At 40.3% G+C, this 20,091-nt stretch overlaps 1 protein-coding gene across 2 annotated transcripts in view; it reads left to right on the top strand.

Moving 5' to 3' along the window:
• USP32 (ubiquitin specific peptidase 32) overlaps nt 1-20,091 on the top strand; it is a 204,501-nt gene that overhangs the window by 111,322 nt on the left and 73,088 nt on the right. For both annotated transcript variants that reach the window (XM_061390239.1, XM_061390240.1), the window contains exon 5: nt 3,711-3,870. In XM_061390239.1, coding sequence (XP_061246223.1) covers nt 3,711-3,870 — 160 coding nt within the window. The remainder of the gene's footprint in view (nt 1-3,710; nt 3,871-20,091) is intronic.

The following is a 20,091-nucleotide window of genomic DNA, read 5'->3' on the forward strand; positions in this document are numbered from 1 at the left end:
GGCGATCCTGCAGACACCTGAGCATTGCTTAAGTTGTGGTGCTCTTCATTGCTTTTCGTCATGAGCACGTAGAAACAGCACTCATTGGCCTTGAGCTGTAGGTGACCTCTGTGATCCATCAATGCCTATTTTATCATAAATGCATTTTATAATTTATTTTTTAATTGGTTTGCATAGTGAAATATTTGGGTTTTAAAAATTGGTCATTTTCCTGTTTTCATAAATAATATATTTTCATTGTAAAAAACCTTTAACAACAGAAAATGTATATCTTTTAACAGAGAAAATTTTTCTTTAATTTCTTTTCAGAGGTGTGCTTACATGGGAAGTCCCAAGAGGTGGCAAAATAAAGCTCTTCTACAAGTTTTTGATCCTTTCCTGCAGCACTCAGTGCTGTGTAATTTCTTGTGGCCATTTGATCCACTTCCATTTCACAGATATGAGAGTCTTTCACTGCTGTTGGTTTTATTCAGAGTTTTTATTCAGTTAGTTTAGTCACCTTCCTACCTATATAAGCACTGATTATTAATACTCCAGGCATCTGCATATATCTGGTTCTAATATCTATTTGGACTCTGGCTTTAGCTTTTCATCACTCTGGCTTTAAGTTTCCCCTGTGTTAATAGCACCTGGAGATTTCCCTTTCTTGCTTTTCAGCTTGGCTAAGTAGTTTTTGGTAGTAGTTATGGTGTTACATTTTATTCAGCAGTTCTACATGTTTGGTGCTAAAAGGATTGTCTTCCTGCATTTTTGGTTGTCTTATTGACTGGAAGTTGCTGTGATAGTATTTCAGTACCTTAAGACAAACTAGATCATGTTTTTTGTTTTTCCTCTCTAAAATTTGCTGGCCAAATTTTATTAGGAAAAAAAAAGAGTTATCTAATCTTTGCAAGCCTGATAAATTGGATTTTTCACAGAAATATCAAGTGGTTTGCTTATTTTAGGGGAGAATGTATATTTTTTTCATTTTAATAAGGTTTATACAGACATTCCTGTTTTATAGACAGGGATTTAATTTGGTTAGCCACCCAGTTCTCTTAAAATTTAGGCACAATAGCAGGTACATATACTAAGATAATAATTAGTGCTGTACAGAAAAATTAAGTAGACCACAGGAGATAGGTGGTGATAGGGAGGCGATATCTAGGTGTAGGTATTTTGTTATGGGATGGTTAGGAACAGCTTATAAGAGAAAGGGACATTAGAACAAAGAATTTTAAGGAAATGAGTATGGTAGTAAATGGCTAGGGAAGTCTTATATGAAGAACAAGGTCTTTGGAAGAGAGGAGATCAAAGAAATGAGAGGCCAAGGTTTGGGGATACTCATGTATATAGCTATTTACATCATTAGGTACTTATGGTTGTTTAAAGAAAAAAAAGACTGTGAATGGGCTAATTTTACCTAATTCAACTATTTGATGTATTTACCTACATAATTTTTGAGTAAGGTATGTGATGTGATCCACACTCTTGCTTCTTGAGTTACTATGTTTCCAGTAACTTGAGATGAAGGAAATCCACATAGGAGTTACATTGATTTTTTTCTTATTGAATTTTTTTGGTTGTTGATTCTCATGGTGGGAATTCGTACTTTATATTGCTCTTCAAAGATGTATCAATTTCAGAAGTTTGTTTTTAATTGCCATTTATAGTACTAGAAGTTTTTTTCTAGACTGCTATTGTGATAGTTTATAAAAGATTTCCATTTTGCTTCCTTATTTAGAGCCATGACTCAAGAACATAGAAAGTCATGTTTGACACATGGGATTTTAGTACTGCCAGTTATATGGAGTGATCCTAATGGGCAAGCAGATTAGAGAGGTCGCTTTGTATTTCACTGAGTTGCCAGGCAAGTATATATAGTGTGTGATTCAGGCACAGAGGCTTTGGAGCCTGGACTGCTTGGGTTCAGTTCTATCTCTGCCACTGTATAACCTTGAACATACAGCTTTCAGAGCTTCAGTTTTCTCGTGTGTAAAATGGGGATAATAGTATCTCCTATTATTGCTTGAGGATTAAATGAGTATAAAAATACTTAGAATTGTGCTTAGGGCATTGTAAATACACATTAAATATTAACTGTATGTGAAGTTGTTAGAAGCACCTATTATCATAGGCAGTTTTTTCTTAGTGGTACATGAAGGTGCGTCTTATAATAACATCTTAGCTTCATAAAACCGTTAAAACCACCATGTTCACTGGATATAAGATGCTTTTGATTAATAAGATGTGCTTTTATGTATTACTATAAAGAACAAAAAAACTACCAGTTACAATTAAAGGGTATTATTGATTTTAAGACTTATCCCAATGTCAAAGATGTTAACGTGTAAAAATGTGCCTCAGCTTGTGGAATTTATACTGCAAACCCTCTTTGTAGACAAAATGTGGGTAGAGAAAGAAAATGGATCTGATCCTCTAAACATGCAGCGATGTCCTCATGTCCCTGCAGCAAGTCTGAGTGCCATAGTCCTCCATTTAGAAAGCTAAGACTTCCAGTGTTGTCTTATTTATTTGTTTATTGGCTGCGCTGGGTATTCATTGCTGTGTGTGGACTGAATTGCCTCCAGTGAGGGCTCTCCTTTGTTGTGCTTCATCAGTTTCTCGCTGTGGTGGAACACAGATTCTAGGCCCACGGGCTTCAGTAGTTGCAGCACGCAGGCTCAGTAGTTGTGGCCCATGGGCTTAGTTGCTCCTCGGCATGTGGGATCTTAGTTCGCTAACCAGGGATCCAACCTGTGTCCCCTGCATTGGCAGGTGTATTCTTAACTGCTGGACCACCAGGGAAGTCCCTCCAATGTTGTCTTGATTGCTTGAATTGTACTGTTAAATATTCTGAAACCATGAAGCTAAGCATATTACTGTACTTAATAGGATGCTACTAACAATATAGAAATTATTTCTACCGTAACTCTTTTAGGTTATAAGTTATTTGTATCACTTATAGCTCCATCAGGATTATAGCTACTGGGCTCCTGAGTGTCGTTCTTCATTGTATTTCTATGTGGGTTGCTTCTGCCTTTTTCTCATAGAAATATCTGGCCCATACTCTTGTCTTCCAGTCAAAGAGATTGACTTGCACGGCCATATGATGTTTTTTCTCAGCCTGGAAACTTTTTTTCTCCTCAGATTTAGCAAGACAAGTACTTGGAAAGAAAGCAAAGAAATAGAAACCTCCTTGCTTCTTTTTTGTATTTTAGTTGACTTGTGAATGTACGTTTTCAGTGATGACTTTTGGAAGGGGACTCCTGGATAGTTTTTAATTTGCCAGTGAAATTTAAAAGATTATTCATATTCCATACACATTGATTAAAATGTGCTAATTCTAACCAATGGAAGTGTTGAAGCAGGATAAAGCAAATGAAAAATGGCTTTTATTAAGTATTGAAAGAAATGCAGTTTACACTGATTGCAAGATGTACCTTAGCAAATAAAATGTGACTTAGTGGAAGTTCACTGCTTTAATGAATTGATAAAATAATTTGCAATTAGCATATAGGTTTTATGCAAATAAAAGTTCTGAAATAGTTACATTTGAAAAGTTTTTTTTCCAAATACATATATAGCCTATAATGATATTTAGATTATTCTTCCTTTATAGATAGTAGAAGGGAGTAAACGTCAATTAAATGCAAATTTTAAATTGTGTAAGTTCCAAGTAAGGTACCTTAAAGTTTAACTAAACCTGTGTTTTCTTGTTTTAATTTTAGGGTGAAAAGGTAAACTATGAAAAGTTTAGAAATTGGCTTCTTCTAAACAAAGATGCTTTTACCTTCTCTCGTTGGCTACTGTCTGGAGGTGTATATGTGACCCTCACTGATGATAGTGATACTCCCACTTTCTACCAAACTCTGGCTGGAGTCACACATTGTAAGTAATGGCATTTTATTGTGCTCTGTTCACTTTTTAACACAATTGCCTGGTAATAAGAGAATATGCCTATTATCAGTGTGGCTTTTTTTTTCTTCCAAAGTGTAATAACGTGGAATGCTGGAGGCTTGAGTACATAACTGAAAAAGATAAACTTTTTTTGTCTACTCACTGAATACTTTCGTACTCCAAATGTGTAAATTTTTTCCCCTCACACCAAGCAGTTCTCCAGTGCTCTATGGACACCAACCGCGTGTCCTACACTTCAGTTCAGTTCTGACACTGTCTGCTGGGATTAGCGCAGGCCCACCCCACAGGTTTAGGTCTCAGTCCCAAAAGACTGCCCCTCTGCCCTCCCTGCTTCAGATGCCAAGTCCAGATGGTGACCTGTGCTTCTGACACTCCACCTATAAATGAGACTTCCCATGACCCTCTCCTTGGGTTTGGTAATTTACTAGAACTTCAGGAAACATTTACCTTTACTGATTTATTATATAATAAAAGCTGTATTAAAGGAGACAGATGAACAGCTGGGTGAACAGATATGTAGGACAGAATCTGGAAGGGTCCCAAACCCAGGAGCTTCTGTCCACATGGAGCTGTGTTGCCCCCTTCTTGGCATGTAGATTTGTCTAGGTGCTCTCCAGACCCTGTGCTTTGGGATTTTTGTGCAGGCTTTGTTACATAAGCATCATCAGTTATTAACTGTATTTCTAAACCTTTTCTTCTTTCCAGAGAATGGGGGGTTGGGGGATGGGGTTGAAAGTTCCAAGTTTCTTGTATGGCTTGGTCTTTCTAGTGACCAGCCCCTTTCCAGGAACCTACTGAGAGTTACTTCAGGCATCAGAACAAAAGATTCCTGTCACCCAGAAAATTCTGAGGATTTAGGAGCTCTTCATCAGACATTCCTGTCACTCAGGAAATTAAAGAAATGTCCTCAAAGAGAAAATGTTAGCAAGAACTGGGATCAATATCACTTATTTCACAGCAGCCCTCTACTAATTGTTCTTAACCAAACTATATTAGTTCCTAGGGCTGCTGTAACAAATTAACACAATCCATAAACTGAAAAAACAGAAATCTACTCTCTTACAGTTCTGGAAGCTGAAACCAAAGTGTTAATAGAGCCATGTTCCCTCTGAAGATCCCAGGGAACCATCTTTCCTTGCCACTCCCAGCTTCTTGTGAACCCAGGCTTTGCTTGACTTGTGGCAGCATAATTCTAGTTTCTGCCTCTGTTTTCATATAGCCTTCTGTGTGTGTGTGTGTCCTCTCCCCTTCTTTTAAAGACACCACTCATTGGATTTAGGGCCCAGTCTAAGTTTAGGATGATTTTAACTCTAGAACCCTAATTCATTACACCTGCAAAGACCCTATTTCCAAGTGAGGTCACATTCTGTGATTCCAGGTGATAATGAACTTTTGAGGGACGCTGTTTAGTCCACCACAGCACAGGCCTAAATGTTAACTTCTACTGTTCTTTTCTGTGGTTACAGAATGGACGTACTCTGGGCTTTTGCTTATGCTGCTTAACACCAGAAGGAATGCCTTTCCCTTTTATTCTCCCTGCAAACGCTAGTCATCCTTGAAGATTTAAGTCACATGCTGCTTGCTTTCCATGAAATGTTTTCTTGCCTTCCTGTGAGAAATCATCTGTCCTTCCTCTGAACTCTCATAACACTTTCTTTTGTATTCTTCTTGGATGAACTTACCACTTTCATCTTTGTATTATAATTATTTATAATATTTTATTTATTTGTACATGTCATTTCTCTTAAATCATAGAGAGTCTATATTATTCTTTTATTCACTCTCAGTGTCAAGCCTTAAATAAGTATTTGTTGACCGAGTAGAGGACCTTGGGTATCAAGCACTGTTTGTATTTATTTTTTCTTGTAATTTATGAGTTGGCTACTAATTATTCACCAGCTGCTTTCCCTCTCATTTTTATTCCATTGTTACCAAAAATTCTGACACATAAATCCTGGCATGAATAGGCAATTAATTTGATGCTCCTACTTTTTCAGCACTACCATCTTTATTTTGAGAGGAAAGCCTTTTTTAAAAAATAGTTTTGTATAAAAAATTAGGAAATCTTTTTATACTTTAAGCTCTATCATTGTCAGTCATATGGATGTTCTGCCGAACTCTTGCTTTCATTTGTAATTGTATGGTAAATTATTTTTCTATTATTGGCTAAGGGTGTGATTACTTTCCTTGAGTGACTCACGTTATAGAAAAAATTGTTCTGGCACTTAATAAAATGGTAAACAAGACTTTTTAAAAATCATTTATTTTTGGTTGCTCTGCATCTTTGTTGCTGTGCTCAGGCTTTCTCTGGTTGCAGCGTGTGGGCTCTAGGGCTCTCGGGCTCCAGCAGTTGTAGCGCACGGTCTTAGTTGCTCAGCATGTGGAATCTTCCCGAACCAGGGATGGAACCCGGGTCCCCTGGATTGGCAGGCGAATTCTTATCCACTGTACCACCAGGGAAGTCCCATAAACAAAACTTTACTTCACGACTTTTACTTTTGCAGTAGTGGAGAGAGATTGGTCTTACCTCCAAATATTATAAGGAAAGCAACTTACAGCCAAGGAGCAAGGTGAGGTGATCAGTGGAAGGAAAATTACTAAGAGAAATCATCAAGGGTAGGGGAATTCTTACTAAAAGCCGGCCAAAGACTTATTCATTAAATATGGGGTATGAGGAACTTGATCAGGTATCAAAGATAGGGGATGATACAGCAGGATTCTTTGCTAAGATTCAGCTGGGCAAGCCAAAGACAGAATAAGGGGCCAACTTCTGAGCCTAGTAGAAAAGAGGGCTCAAAGGAGTGGGACTAAATTTTAGTCAAGGTGAGAGTCTCTGTCAGCTGCTTCAAGTTGAATTAGTTCTGACATACTTTGCAAACGCAAATGCTGCTTCAGTTCAGTTCAGTTCAGTTCAGTCGCTCAGTCGTGTCCGACTCTTTGCAACTCCATGAATCGCAGCACACCAAGCCTCCCTGTCCATCACCAACTCCTGGAGTTTACCCAGACTCATGTCCATCGAGTCGGTGATGCCATCCAGCCATCTCATCCTTTGTGTCCCCTTCTCCTCCTGCCCCCAATCCCTCCGAAAAACAGGGTCTTTTCCAATGAGTGAACTCTTAGCATGAGGTGGCCAAAGTATTAGAGTTTCAGCTTCAGCATCAGTCCTTCCAATGAACACCCAGGACTGATCTCCTTTAGAATGGACTGGTTGGATCTCCTTGCAGTCCAAGGGACTCTCAAGAGTCTTCTCCAACACCACAGTTCAAAAGCATCAGTTCTTCGGCACTCAGCTTTCTTCACAGTCCAACTCTCACATCCATACATGACCACTGGAAAAACCATAGCCTTTGTTGGCAAAGTAATGTCTCTACTTTTTAATATGCTATCTAGGTTGGTCATAATTTTCCTTCCAAGGAGTAAGTGTCTTTTAATTTCATGGTTGCAGTCACCATCTGCAGTGATTTTGGAGCCCCCCAAAATAAAGTCTGACACTGTTTGCACTGTTTCCCCATCTATTTCCCATGAAATGATGGGACCAGATGCCATGATCTTCGTTTTCTGAATGTTGAGCTTTAAACCGAGTTTTTCTCTCTCCTCTTTCACTTCCATCAAGAGGCTTTTTAGTTCCTCTTCACTTTCTGCCATAAGGGGGGTGTCATCTGCATATCTGAGGTTATTGATATTTCTCCCGACAATCTTGATTCCAGCTTGTGCTTCTTCCAGTCCAGTGTTTCTCATGATGTACTCTGCATATAAGTTAAATAAGCTGCTTATTGTTTATTTTTCAAAGCACTGTATCAAAGATTACAGGCTTGTGTAAATTTAATCAGTCAAAATAATTATCAAAATATTAAAAATGTTATCCCATTATATGGCTCCATTTTAATTTGAAAATGATCTTTTCAGTTTAATTTTTTATCAGTTGGGAAGATTTTGAGATTTTTAATGGTATCTAAAAGTACCTGCAAGGAGATCCAACCAGTCCATCCTAAAGGAGATCAGTCCTGGGTGTTCATTGGAAGGACTGATGCTGAAGCTGAAACTCCAATACTTAGGCCATCTCATGCAAAGAGTTGACTCATTGGAAAAGACCCTGACACTGGGAGGGATTGCAGGCAGAAGGAGAAGGGGACAACAGAGGATGAGATGGCTGGATGGCATCACTGACTCGATGGACATGAGTTTGAGTGAACTCCGAGAATTGGTGATGGACAGGGAGGCCTGGCATGCTGTGATTCATGGGGTCGCAAAGAGTCGGACACGACTGAGCAACTGAACTGAACTGACTGAAAAGTATATGACCTTTGTCTTGTTAAAAAATATTTTATCTTGATTTTATGCATTGTTTCATCTGAAATAATGACCTAATTTCTAAACTGAGTGGCTTTCTCCTAGGCTCATTGTACCTACTAATTTCTCTGCAGCATTTTAGCACTATTGACAGTGTTCTTGAAATTCTCTTCTCCCTTGATTTTGAAACATTGTAGTTTTAAGTTATTTCTCATTGATCAGCCTTTAGTTCTGTTCTATTCTTAACTGGCATGCATGCTTTTGCTTCATTACAGCCATTTCTTTTGCTTCATTTATCCTTCATGTCTTTGCAGATGATACCTAGATGAAGTTTACTGATCTTGAGGTATCAAACTATATATTCATTTTATTAAATGCCTCCTGGATATATATTGTAACATCTTAATTTCATATATAACACCTTTCCTTACTTTAGTCCATTTGTAGATCAAAAAAAGCAAACATCCTATTCTTCCTCCTATGATTTTTTTTACTCTCTTTTTTTAAATTGAAGTATAGTTTTTGCTTTTGTTGTTTAGTTGCCAAATTGTGTCCAACTCTTTCTGTGACCCCATGGACTGTAGCCTGCCAGACTCCTCTGTCCATGGAATTCTTCAGGCAAGAATACTGGAGTGGGGAGCCATTCCCTTCTCCAGGGGATCTTCCCGACCCAGGGACTGAGCTGGGTTTCCTGCATTAAAGACAGATTCTTTACTGTCTGAGCCACCAGGGAAGCCCTTAAATCTTTATAGCTAGGCTCAAACACATTTTTATTAATCAAAATAGGAAACATTACAGTCAACTTATTTTTACCAACGAGAAATAAGTTTGTTTATTCCTCTAGTATAAAATCCTTGCTTCAGGATTCGATGAACTCTTGGAAAGCATTTTCTGGATCCTGCTGGTTGTGAAAGCATTTTCACTGCAAAACAAGTTGTTGAGATACTTGAAGAAGTGGTGTAGTCAGTTGGCTAAACATCAGGTGCATGTGGCAGAAGAGGCAAAACTTAGTAGTCCAGTTCGTTCACCTTCTGAATTACTGGTTGTGTGATAGGCGGTCAAGTGTTGTTGTGGAGAACAGTTGGGCTCTTTCTGTTGACCAAAGCTGGCTGCAGGCACTGCAGTTTTAGGTGCATCTCATCCATCTGCTGAGTATGCTGCTGCTAAGTCTCTTCAGTCGTGTCCGACTCTGTGCATCCCCATAGACGGCAGCCCACCAGGCTCTCCCGTCCCTGGGATTCTCCAGGCAAGAACACTGGAGTGGCTTGCCATTTCCTTCTCCAGTGCATGGAAGTGAAAAGTCAAAGTGAAGTCGCTCAGTCGTGTCCGACTCTCTGCAACCCCATGGACTGCAGCCCACCAGGCAAGATTCAGAATGCTGTGGTGGAGCAGACTGATTTCAGACATGCACAGCAGTAAATGGCAGCTTAACAGTAAGCAGCAGCAAGCAATAGCTGGAAGCAAGGTCTTAATTTCCCAGACTGGAGTCCTAACCACTGGACCACAGGGGTCAGCAGTGAAGGCTAGAGTCCCTTCCTAGTCCTTGCCTGACTAGTTAAAAACGAATTCAGGCAAGGAGGCAGAAAGTAAAGAGTAAAGTAAGAAGTTTTTGTCTTCCTTCAGGCCAGTTATCTTGCTTTGTTCCCCTCCCCCCGCTAATTTGTATCAGGACTCTCCTCTGGGGTGCACATGCACCCCTTTAGCCAAGATGAATCTTGAAGCAAAGACTTCAGGGAGGAGCAAGACTCACTGTGGCCTGGAATTATCCTCTGACTTTTGACCCCAAGGAGCCTTTGTGGAAATGTATAGTGTCTCCCTTATCCTAAAAAGGGAGAAGCGGAGATCCTTCAGTCGTTTACTCAGAAAGTGTTTTGCCTCTGTCCTTGCCATAATTATTTCCTCTCCTTAATTATATTTCTTCAAGATGTTTACAAGAGAAAAAGACTGGCTGTTTACCTTGTTTCTGTTGTTACTTCCATTTCGGAGGGCAATTGTAAATTCCTCAGCTGGAGCCCACATAGCTCTTGTCTCAGGAAATGCTGACAGGGGGCCGGCTATTGTAAATGTCCAGCTTGGAACCCATCTGTCTCCTATCTCAAGATGGGCAGCAGACCACCAAACAGTGACCATGACCTTTTTTTAATGCAAGTTTGGCTTTGAAAAGTGCTTTGGAGCTTCTTCTCCGTCCAGCCACTGAGCTGGTCATCACCAGTTTTTGTAGAAAATCCACTTTTCGTCACCGGTCACAATCCAATTGAGAAATGGTTCATTTTTGTTGAGTGGCATAAGAGAAGACAATATTTCAGAATGACAATTTTTTTGATTTGCTGTCAGTTAATGAGGCACTCACTCAGCAAGCTTTTTCACCTTTCCAATTTGTTTCAAATGCCAAACGAGTGTAGAGTGGTCGACAGTGAGTTCTTCAGCAACTTCTTGGGTAGTTGTAAGAGGATCAGGTTTGATGATTGCTCTCAATTGGTCATTGTCAACTTCCGATGGCCGGCCACTATGCTCCTCATCTTCAAGGCTCTCGTCTCATTTGCAAAACTTCTTAAACCACCACTGCACTGTATGGAAGTATTTCTTTGGAGGGAATGATGCTAAAGCTGAAACTCCAGTACTTTGGCCACCTCATGCGAAGAGTTGACTCGTTGGAAAAGACTCTCATGCTGGGATGGATTGGGGGCAGGAGGAGAAGGGGACGACAGAGGATGAGATGGCTGGATGGCATCACTGACTCGATGGACGTGAGTTTGAGTGAACTCTGGGAGTTGGTGATGGACAGGGAGGCCTGGCGTGCTGCGATTCATGGGGTCGCAAAGAGTCGAACATGACTGAGCGACTGAACTGAACTGCACTGTATGGTCGTTAGCAGTTCCTGGGCCGAATGGATTGTTGACATTGCGAGTTGTTTCCACTGCTTTAGGACCCATTTTGAACTGGAATAACAAAATTGCTTGAATTTGCTTTTTGTCTAACATATCCCTAGTCTAAAATAAATATAAAATACACATCAAGTAGTAAGTCATTAGCCAAAAAAAAAATAAAGTGAGAAATGTGTATTAAAATGCTGTGTAACATAACCACATTTATTTAAGGATGTATTCCAGTATCAAATGGCAAATTTCACCAATGCAAAAACTGGAATTACATTTGCACCAACCTAATAATTCTAGTAATCCAATTTGAAGTTACCTTTGACTTTTCTTTATCAAGCTTCATATTAAATCCTATCAGTCTTAACTCAACCATATTTCTTGCATCTTTCTTTGCCACTGTCATCATTACGATAGTTTTTCTTACTTATCTGACCTGACTGTGGTTTGATAATAGGGGTAATCAAAGACACATTTCTGTTTTTGTTTACTTAGTTTGCATAAAAGCAAAAACAAACCATTCTTACTTCCCTGCTTTGAAACCTTTGAGAAATCTTCACATTCTTAGTTTATCATTCTTATCCTCATTTCTCCTCACTTATGTTCTCAGCTTCAACTGAAGAGCACTGGTCAGTATTCCATGACCGTACCATGAACTTTCATGGCTACCCTCTCTACCGTCACTCCTAATATTCCTTCATGTAAGAATACATTCCATCTTTCAGTTCCTGACAGGTAAAATGCTTTGTCATCAATCCTAACTCAAATGTCATAACCCTTTTGTCATGCCTTCTCCATTTTTCTGCAGTTGGAATTAATCACTTTTTCTCTTTGCATTCCTGCACACTTTACTTTTGAATTAAAGTATTTAAGATGCTTTTTGCCTTACTGTAAAGTCAGTTGAAAATGGCTTTGTTTTTCAACAGAAGTTACAAGTCTCTTGAGGACAAGGCTTGTATTCTATTCATCTTTGGGTTTTTCTTAGTTCAGTGATCTATAATGCATGTTGTTGGACTGAACTGTGTTGGAAAATTTTCAACAACCAAAAGTCTGCATTCTGAGTATTGATTTAAATATTTGAATTCCCCAGGGGAGAGCAGGAGGACTATGTTGTTTTAGGATTGTAGGACTAAACCTACAGGAGGGAGAAGGACCAAGATAAATCATCATGTTTGAATAAAGTTTAACAACTTCATAGTATGTAAGTGTTCATATAAAGACCTACCATATTTTTAGAGTGAAAATGAATTGTATGTGTCAATTTAAAGAACTGCTTAAGGTTGCAAAATAGTTGTTCTTAGATCTTCCCTTTAAAACTTTTGGTTAGAAAAATTATGTGAGCTACGGAAAATTGGTTAGCAGTAACTTGAGGCGCACAGAGATCAGTCTACTTTAAATATTATAGGGAAAAAGAAGATATGTGTGTACATATAACTGATTCACTTGGCTGTACAGTAGAAACTAACTGAACATTGTAAAGCAACCATACTCCAATAAATATTAATTTAAAAAATAAATGTCAAAAAAAAAAACCCCAAACACTACATGGAATAAGCTGTCTGAACTAATTATTTTATCTCCTTCTATAATGTACCTGTTGGTTTCCTTGGTGGCTATAGAAGTAAATTGGCAGTGTGTGGTAAAAACCTGAAGAAATAACTTATGCTTTTAATTTTCTCGCTTATTTATAATATTTTTAATTGCTGACCTCTTAGCTGAATTTTGTTGTGTCCTTATTTCTTGTAAGAAGGATATACCAAAATAATCAACTATTCAACCACTATTTTGTAGTTAATGGCCTTTATCTTGAGCATTAGAATTATTTGAAGAGGGTGTTAAAAATGCAGGTTACTGGTTCTGTCTTCAAAGATTTTTTATCTGTGGGCCGTAGGGCTCTGTACTTTTAACTCTGGGTAATTCTGATATGGATGGATCATGAACTGCATTTTGGGAAATAATTTGTTATCGTTGTTCAGTCACTCAGTTGTGTCCAACTATTTGCAACCCCATGGACTACAGCCTCCTAGAGCTTGCTCAAACTCATGTCTATTGAATCAGTGATCTCATCCAATCATCTTGTCCTCTTTCTTCCCCTTCTCCTGCCTTCAATCTCTCCCAGCATCAGGGTCTTTTCCAGTGAGTCGGTTCTTTGCCTCAGGTCGCCAAAGTATTGGAGCTTCAGCTTCAGTCTCAGTTCTTCCAATGAATATTCAGGGTTGATTTCCTTTAGGATGGACTGGTTTGACCTCCTTGCTGTCCAAGGGACTCTCAAGAGTCTTCTACAGCACCACAGTTCAAAAGCATCAGTTCTTTGGCGTGCTCAGCCTTCTTTATGGTCCAACTCTCACATTCATTCATACATGACTACTGGAAAAACTGTAGCTTTGACTATATGGACCTTTGTTGGCAAAGTAACGTCTCTGCTTTTTAATATGCCGTCTAGGTTTGTCATTGCTTTTCGTCCAAGGCGCAGTGAAAGTGAAAGTCGCTCAGTTGTGTCTGACTCTTTGTGACCCATGCACAGTCCATGGAATTCTCTAGGCCAGAATACTGGAGTGGGTAGCCTTTCGCCTCTACAGAGGATCTTCCCAACCCAGGGATTGAACCCAGGTCTTCCACATTGCAGGTGGATTCTTTCCCAGCTGAGCCACAAGGGAAACCCAAGAATCCTGGAGAGGGTAGCCTATCCCTTCCTCCAGTGGATCTTCCCAACACAGGAATTGAACTGGGGTCTCCTGCACTGCAGGTGGATTGTTTACCAACTAAGCTATCAGGGAAGCCATAATACTGGAGTGAGTAGCCATTCCCTTCTCCAGGGGATCTTCCCAGCCCAGGAATCAAACCCAGGTCTCCTGCATTGCAGGCAGATTCTTTACCAGCTGAGCCACCAGGGAAGCCCTTCAAAGAGCAAGTGTCTTTTAATTTCAGAGCTGCAGTCACCATCTGCAATGATTTTGGAGTCCAGAAGAAGTCATCACTGTTGCCTTTGTTTTCCCATCTATTTGCTGTGGAGTGCTGGGACCAGATGCCATGATCTTAACTTCTTACTTTGTCTATGGAAAACAGGGGTAATGATACAACTTACATCATAGATTTGTGGTAAGGAGGGCAGGGAAGGAAAAGTATTATCCTGTACTCATCTTGGGTTCATTGGGTGGGGCCCTTTCAATTAGACTAACAAAAGACAGAAAACAAGAGAAAAACATAAGCTTACTTATTACTTACTAAGTTACTTACGCACTGGAACATTTAGTGATGAATAACTCAAAGGGGTGGTTAGAGCTTGAGCTTACATAGCATCTTAGCAAAGAACGGTAATTTGTGGAGAAGTGACAAAACAAAGGAAAAGAACTTTGAGCTGCTAGGAGTGGCACATTGTGGGAAAACAAATACATGGAGAAACTATTGCCTGATGTATGTGTGTTAGTCACTCAGACGTGTTCAACTCTTTGCGACCCCATGGTCTGTCCATGGAATTCTCTAGGCAAGAATACTGGAATGGGTTGCCATTTCCTTTTCCAGAAGATCTTCCTGACTCAGGGATCAAACCTGGGTTTCCTGCATTCCTGGGAATCCTGCTGATTCTTTACTGTCTGAGCTACTGGAGAAGACTTTGGTTGATTTGGCTGGTTAATAAAATTTGTTATGTAGATTCTTTCTTCTGGTGCCATCTCCAGGTTGATAAGGATCTAGAGTTTTCTCTGGTGATTAACATCTATCCTTCCTGGTAGAAAAGTTATTATTGTTCAGTTGCTCAGTTATATCTGACTCCTTGCAACCCCATGGACTGCACACTCCAGGCTTACCTGTCTGTCCTTGACCATCTCCTGGAGCTTGCTCAAACTCATGTCCATTGAGTTGGTGATGCCATCCAGACATCTTGTCCTCTGTCGTCCCCTTCTCCTCCTGCCTTTGATCTTTCCCAGCATCAGGGTCTTTTATAATGAGTCAGTTCTTCGCATCAGGTGGCCAAAGTATTGGTGCTGAAGCTCCAATATTCAGGGTTAATTTCCTTTAGGATGGACTGGTTTGATCTCCTTGCAGTCCAGGAACTCTGAAGAGTCTTCTTCAGCACCACAGTTCAAAAAGATTGATTATTCAGTGCTCAACCTTCTTTATCTTATAACTGTCACATCCATACATGACTACTGGAAAAACCATAGCTTTCACTATACGGATCTTTGTTAGCAAAGTAATATCTCTGCTTTTAATACACTTTCTAGGTTTGTCATAGCTTTTCTTCCAAGGGGCAAGCGTCTTTTAATTTCATGGCTGCACTCACCATCTGCAGTGATTTTGGAGGCCAAGAAAGTAAAGTCTGTCACTGTTTTCATTGTTTCCCCATCTGTTTGCCATGAAGTAATGGCACTGGATGTCATGGTCTTAGTTTTTTCAATGTTAAGTTTTAAGCTAGCTTTTTTACTCTCCTCTTTCACTTTTTTTTTTTTTTTTAGTTTCTTTTTTTTATTTTATAAATTTATTTATTTTAATTGGAGGTTAATTACTTTACAATATTGTATTGGTTTTGCCATACATAAATCCGCCACGGGTGTACACGTGTTCCCCATCCTGAACCCCCTTCCCACCTCCCTCCCCATACCATCCCTCCGGGTCGTCCCAGTGCACCAGCCTCAAGCATCCAGTATCATGCATCGAATGTGGACTGCGATTCGTTTCATATATGGTATTATACATGTTTCAATGCCATTCTCCCAAATCATCCCACCCTCTCCCTCTCCCACGGAGTCCAAAAGACTGTTCTATACATCTGTGTCTCTTTTGCCGTCTCGCATACAAGGTTATTGTTACCATCTTTCTAAATTCCATATATATGCGTTAGTATACTGTATTGGTGTTTTTCTTTCTGGCTTACTTCACTCTGTATAATAGGCTCCAGTTTCATCCACCTCATTAGAACTGATTCAGATGTATTCTTTTTAATGGCTGAGTAATAACTCCATTGTATATATGTACCACAGCTTTCTTATCCATTCATCTGCTAATGGACATCTAGGTTCCTTCCATGTCCTGGCTATTATAAACAGTGCTTCAATGAACACTGGGGTACACGTGTCTCTTTCGATTCTGGTTTCCTTGGTGTGTATGCCCAGCAGTGGGATTGCTGGGTCAAAATCCCATGGACAGAGGAGCCTGGTAAGCTGCAGTCCATGGGGTCGCTAAGAATAGGGCACGACTGAGCGACTTCACTTTCACTTTTCACTTTCATGCATTGGAGAAGGAAATGGCAACCCACTCCAGTGTTCTTGCCTGGAGAATCCCAGGGACAGAGGAGCCTAGTGGGCTACTGTCTGTGGGGTCGTCCAGAGTCGGACACGACTGAAGCGACTTAGCAGCAGCAAGGCAGTTCTATTTCCAGTTTTTTAAGGAATCTCCACACTGTTCTCCATAGTGGCTGTATTAGTTTGCATTCCCACCAATAGTGTAAGAGGGTTCCCTTTTCTCCACACCCTCTCCAGCATTTATTGCTTGTAGACTTTTGGATCGCAGTCATTCTGACTGGCGTGAAATGGTACCTCATTGGGTTTTGATTTGCATTTCTCTGATAATGAGTGATGCTGAGCATCTTTTCATGTGTTAGCCATCTGTATGTCTTCTTTGAGAAATCTCTGTTTAGTTCTTTGGCCCATTTTTTGATTGGGCCGTTTGTTTTTCTGGAATTGAGCTGCAGGAGTTGCTTGTATATTTTTGAGGTTTGCTGTTTGTCAGTTGCTTCATTTGCTATTATTTTCTCGCATTCTGAAGGCTGTCTTTTCATCTTGCTTATAGTTTCCTTTGTTGTGCAGAAGTTTTTCATTTTAATTAGGTCCCATTTGTTTATTTTTGCTTTTATTTCCAATATTCTGGGAGGTGGGTCATAGAGGATCCTGCTGTGATGTATGTCGGAGAGTGTTTTGCCTATGTTCTTCTCTAGGAGTTTTATAGTTTCTGGTCTAACATTTAGATCTTTAATCCATTTTTAAGAGGATCTTTAGTTCCTCTTCGGTTTCTGCCATAACGGTGATGTCATCTGCATATCTGAGGTTATTGATACTTTCCCGGCAATCTAGATTTCAACTTCTGCTTCATCCAGCCCACGATTTTGCGTGATGTATGTACTCTGCATATAAGTTAAATAAGCAGGGTGACAATATACAGTACTCCTTTCCCAGTTTGGAACCAGTCCATTGTTGCATATCTGGTTCTAACAGTTGCTTCTTGACCTGCATACATGCTTCTCAGGAGACAAGTGAGATGGTCTGGTACTCCGATCTCTTTAAGAATTTGCCACAGTTTGTTGTGATGCACACAGTCAAAAGACTTTTGCATAAGTCAGTGAAGCAGAAGTAGTTGTTTTTCTGGAATTCTCTTGCTTTTTTTTATGATCCATCGGATTTTGGCAATTTGATCTCTGATTCCTCTGCTTATTCTAAATCCTGCTTGAACATCTGGAAATTCTTGGTTCACGTACTGTTGAAGCCTAGCATGGAGAATTTTGAGCATTACTTTGCTAGCGTGTGAAATGAGTACAATTATGCGGTAGCTTGAACATTCTTTGACACTGTCTTTCTTTGGGATTGGAATGAAAACTGACCTTTTCCAGTCCTGTGGTCACTGCTGGATTTTCCAAATTTGCTGTTATATTGATTGCAGCACTTTAACAGCAGCATCTGTTAGGATTTGAAATGGTTCAGCTGGAATACCATCATTCCACTAGCTTTGTTCATAGTAATGCTTCCTGAGGCCCACTTGACTTGGCCCTCCAGAATGTGTAGGTATGTGATCACGCTATCATGTTTATCTGAGTCATTGAGATCTTTTTTGTCTAGTTCTTCTGTGTATTCTTGCCACCTCTTCTTAACTATCTTCTGCTAGGCCATACTGTTTCTGTCCTTTATTGTACCCATCTTTGCATGAAATATTCCCTTGATATCTCTGGTTTTCTTGAAGAGATCTCTAGTCTTTCCCATTATATTGTTCTCCTCTATTTCTTTGCATTGGTCCCTGAGGAAGGCTTTCTTATCTCTCCTTGCTATTCTTTGGAACTCTGCATTTAGATGGGTAGGTCTTTCTTTTTCTCCTTTGCCTTTAGCTTCTCTTCTTTTCTCAGCTATTTGTGAGGCCTCCTCAGAGAACCATTTTGCCTTTTTTGCATTTCTGTTTCTTGGGGATGGTTTTGATCACTACCCCTTGTACAGTGTTACGAGCCTTTATCCATAGTTCCTCAGGCACTCTATCAGTTCTAATCCCTTGAATCTATTTGTCACTTCCACTGTATAATCGTAAGGAACTTGATTTAGGTCATACTGTTATGGCCTAGTAGTTTTCCCTACTTTCTTCAATTTAAGTCGAATTTTGCAATAAGGAGTTCATGATCTGAGCCACAGTCAGCTCCCAGTCTTGTTTTTGCTAACTGTATAGAGCTTCTCCATTTTTGGCTGCAAAGACTATAATCAGTCTGATTTTGGTATTGACTATCTGGCGATATCCATGTGTCGAGTTGTCTCTTTGTGTTGTTGGAAAAGGGTGTTTGCTATGACCAGTGCGTTCTCTTGGGAAAACTCTGTTAGCCTTTGCCCTGCTTCATTTTGTACTCCGAGGCCAAACTTGCACTCCAGGTATCTCTTGACTTCCTGCTTTTGCATTCCAGTCCCCTGTGATGAAAAGGACATCTTTTTTTGGTGTTAGTTCTAGAAGGTCTTGTAGGTCATCATAGAACTGTTCAACCTCAGCTTCTTCCGCATTAGTGGTTGGGGCATAAACTTGAATTACTGTGATACTGATTTGGCTCACAGTATTTGGAAATACTGTGAATTCCATTTGGCTTGGAAATGAACAGAGATCATTGCATCATTTTTGAGATTGCACCCAAGTAGTGCATTTCAGATTCCTGTTGACTATGATGGCTACTACATTTCTTCTAAGGGATTCTTGCCCACAGTAGTAGATATAAGGGTCATCTGAAGTAAATTCACCCATTGCTGTCCATTTTAGTTCACTGATTCCTAAAATGTCAATGTTCACTCTTACCATCTCCTGTTTGACCACTTCCAATTTACCTTGATTCATGGACCTAACATTCCAGATTCCTATGCAATGTTGTTCTTTATAGCATCAGACTTTACTTTCACCACCAGATGTCCACAACTGGACGTTGTTTCCATTTTGGCTCAGCCTATTCATGCTGTCTGGAGTTATTTCTCCAGTCTTCTCCAGTAGCATATTGGTCACCTACTGACCTGGGGAGTTCATCTTTCAGTGAGGCCAAACTATGATAGGGGTAATAACGACCTCCTTCAGAGGACTTACGCCAGCATGCCGCAGCTCCCAGGACTGTTGTAGTCAGTGCCTCTGACCTCGAGACAGGCTACTGTCGACACACACCTCCGCCGGAGATTCCTGGACACTCGCTTGCAAGTCTGACTCCGTCTCTTGTGGGCTCACTGCTCCTTTCTCCTGGGTCCTTGTGTGCACAGCGTTTTGTTTGTGCCCTCCTAGAATGTTTCCCCCGTCCTGTGGAAGTTCTGTAATCAAATCCCACTGTCTTTCAAAGTCAGATTCCCTGGGGGTTCTCTGTCCTTTTGCTGGATCCCCAGGTTGGGAAATCTGTTGTGGGTACCATAACTTTTCCAAGAGGGCGGGAACTTCTTTGTTATAATTGTTCCCCAGTTTGTTTCTCATCTGCTTGGCAGCTCTACAGTGAAGCTAATGGTGACCTCCTCCAAGAGGACGTATGCCATATGCCGTGCCTCCCAGGTCTGCTGCAGCCAGAGCCCCTGTCCTCGAAACAAAACACTGCTCACACGTGCCTCCAAGGCAGGTCTGGCTCAGTCTCTTGTGCAGGTCACTGCTCCTTTCCCTGGGTCCTGGTAGAGGGATCGGGAAGCCATCTTTTCAAATTAGGCCGGTAGGGGGAACTAGAGGGCTTTTCTTATATCTGCTGCTTCTCATTTGCCTTCAACTCAAAATAATCCTTATACTGAAGCAGCATTTCCGGTAGCATATGGTGCTACATGAAATGTTACCT

Source organism: Bos javanicus, chromosome 19 (assembly GCF_032452875.1).
Source record: "Bos javanicus breed banteng chromosome 19, ARS-OSU_banteng_1.0, whole genome shotgun sequence".
NCBI lineage: Eukaryota > Metazoa > Chordata > Mammalia > Artiodactyla > Bovidae > Bos > Bos javanicus.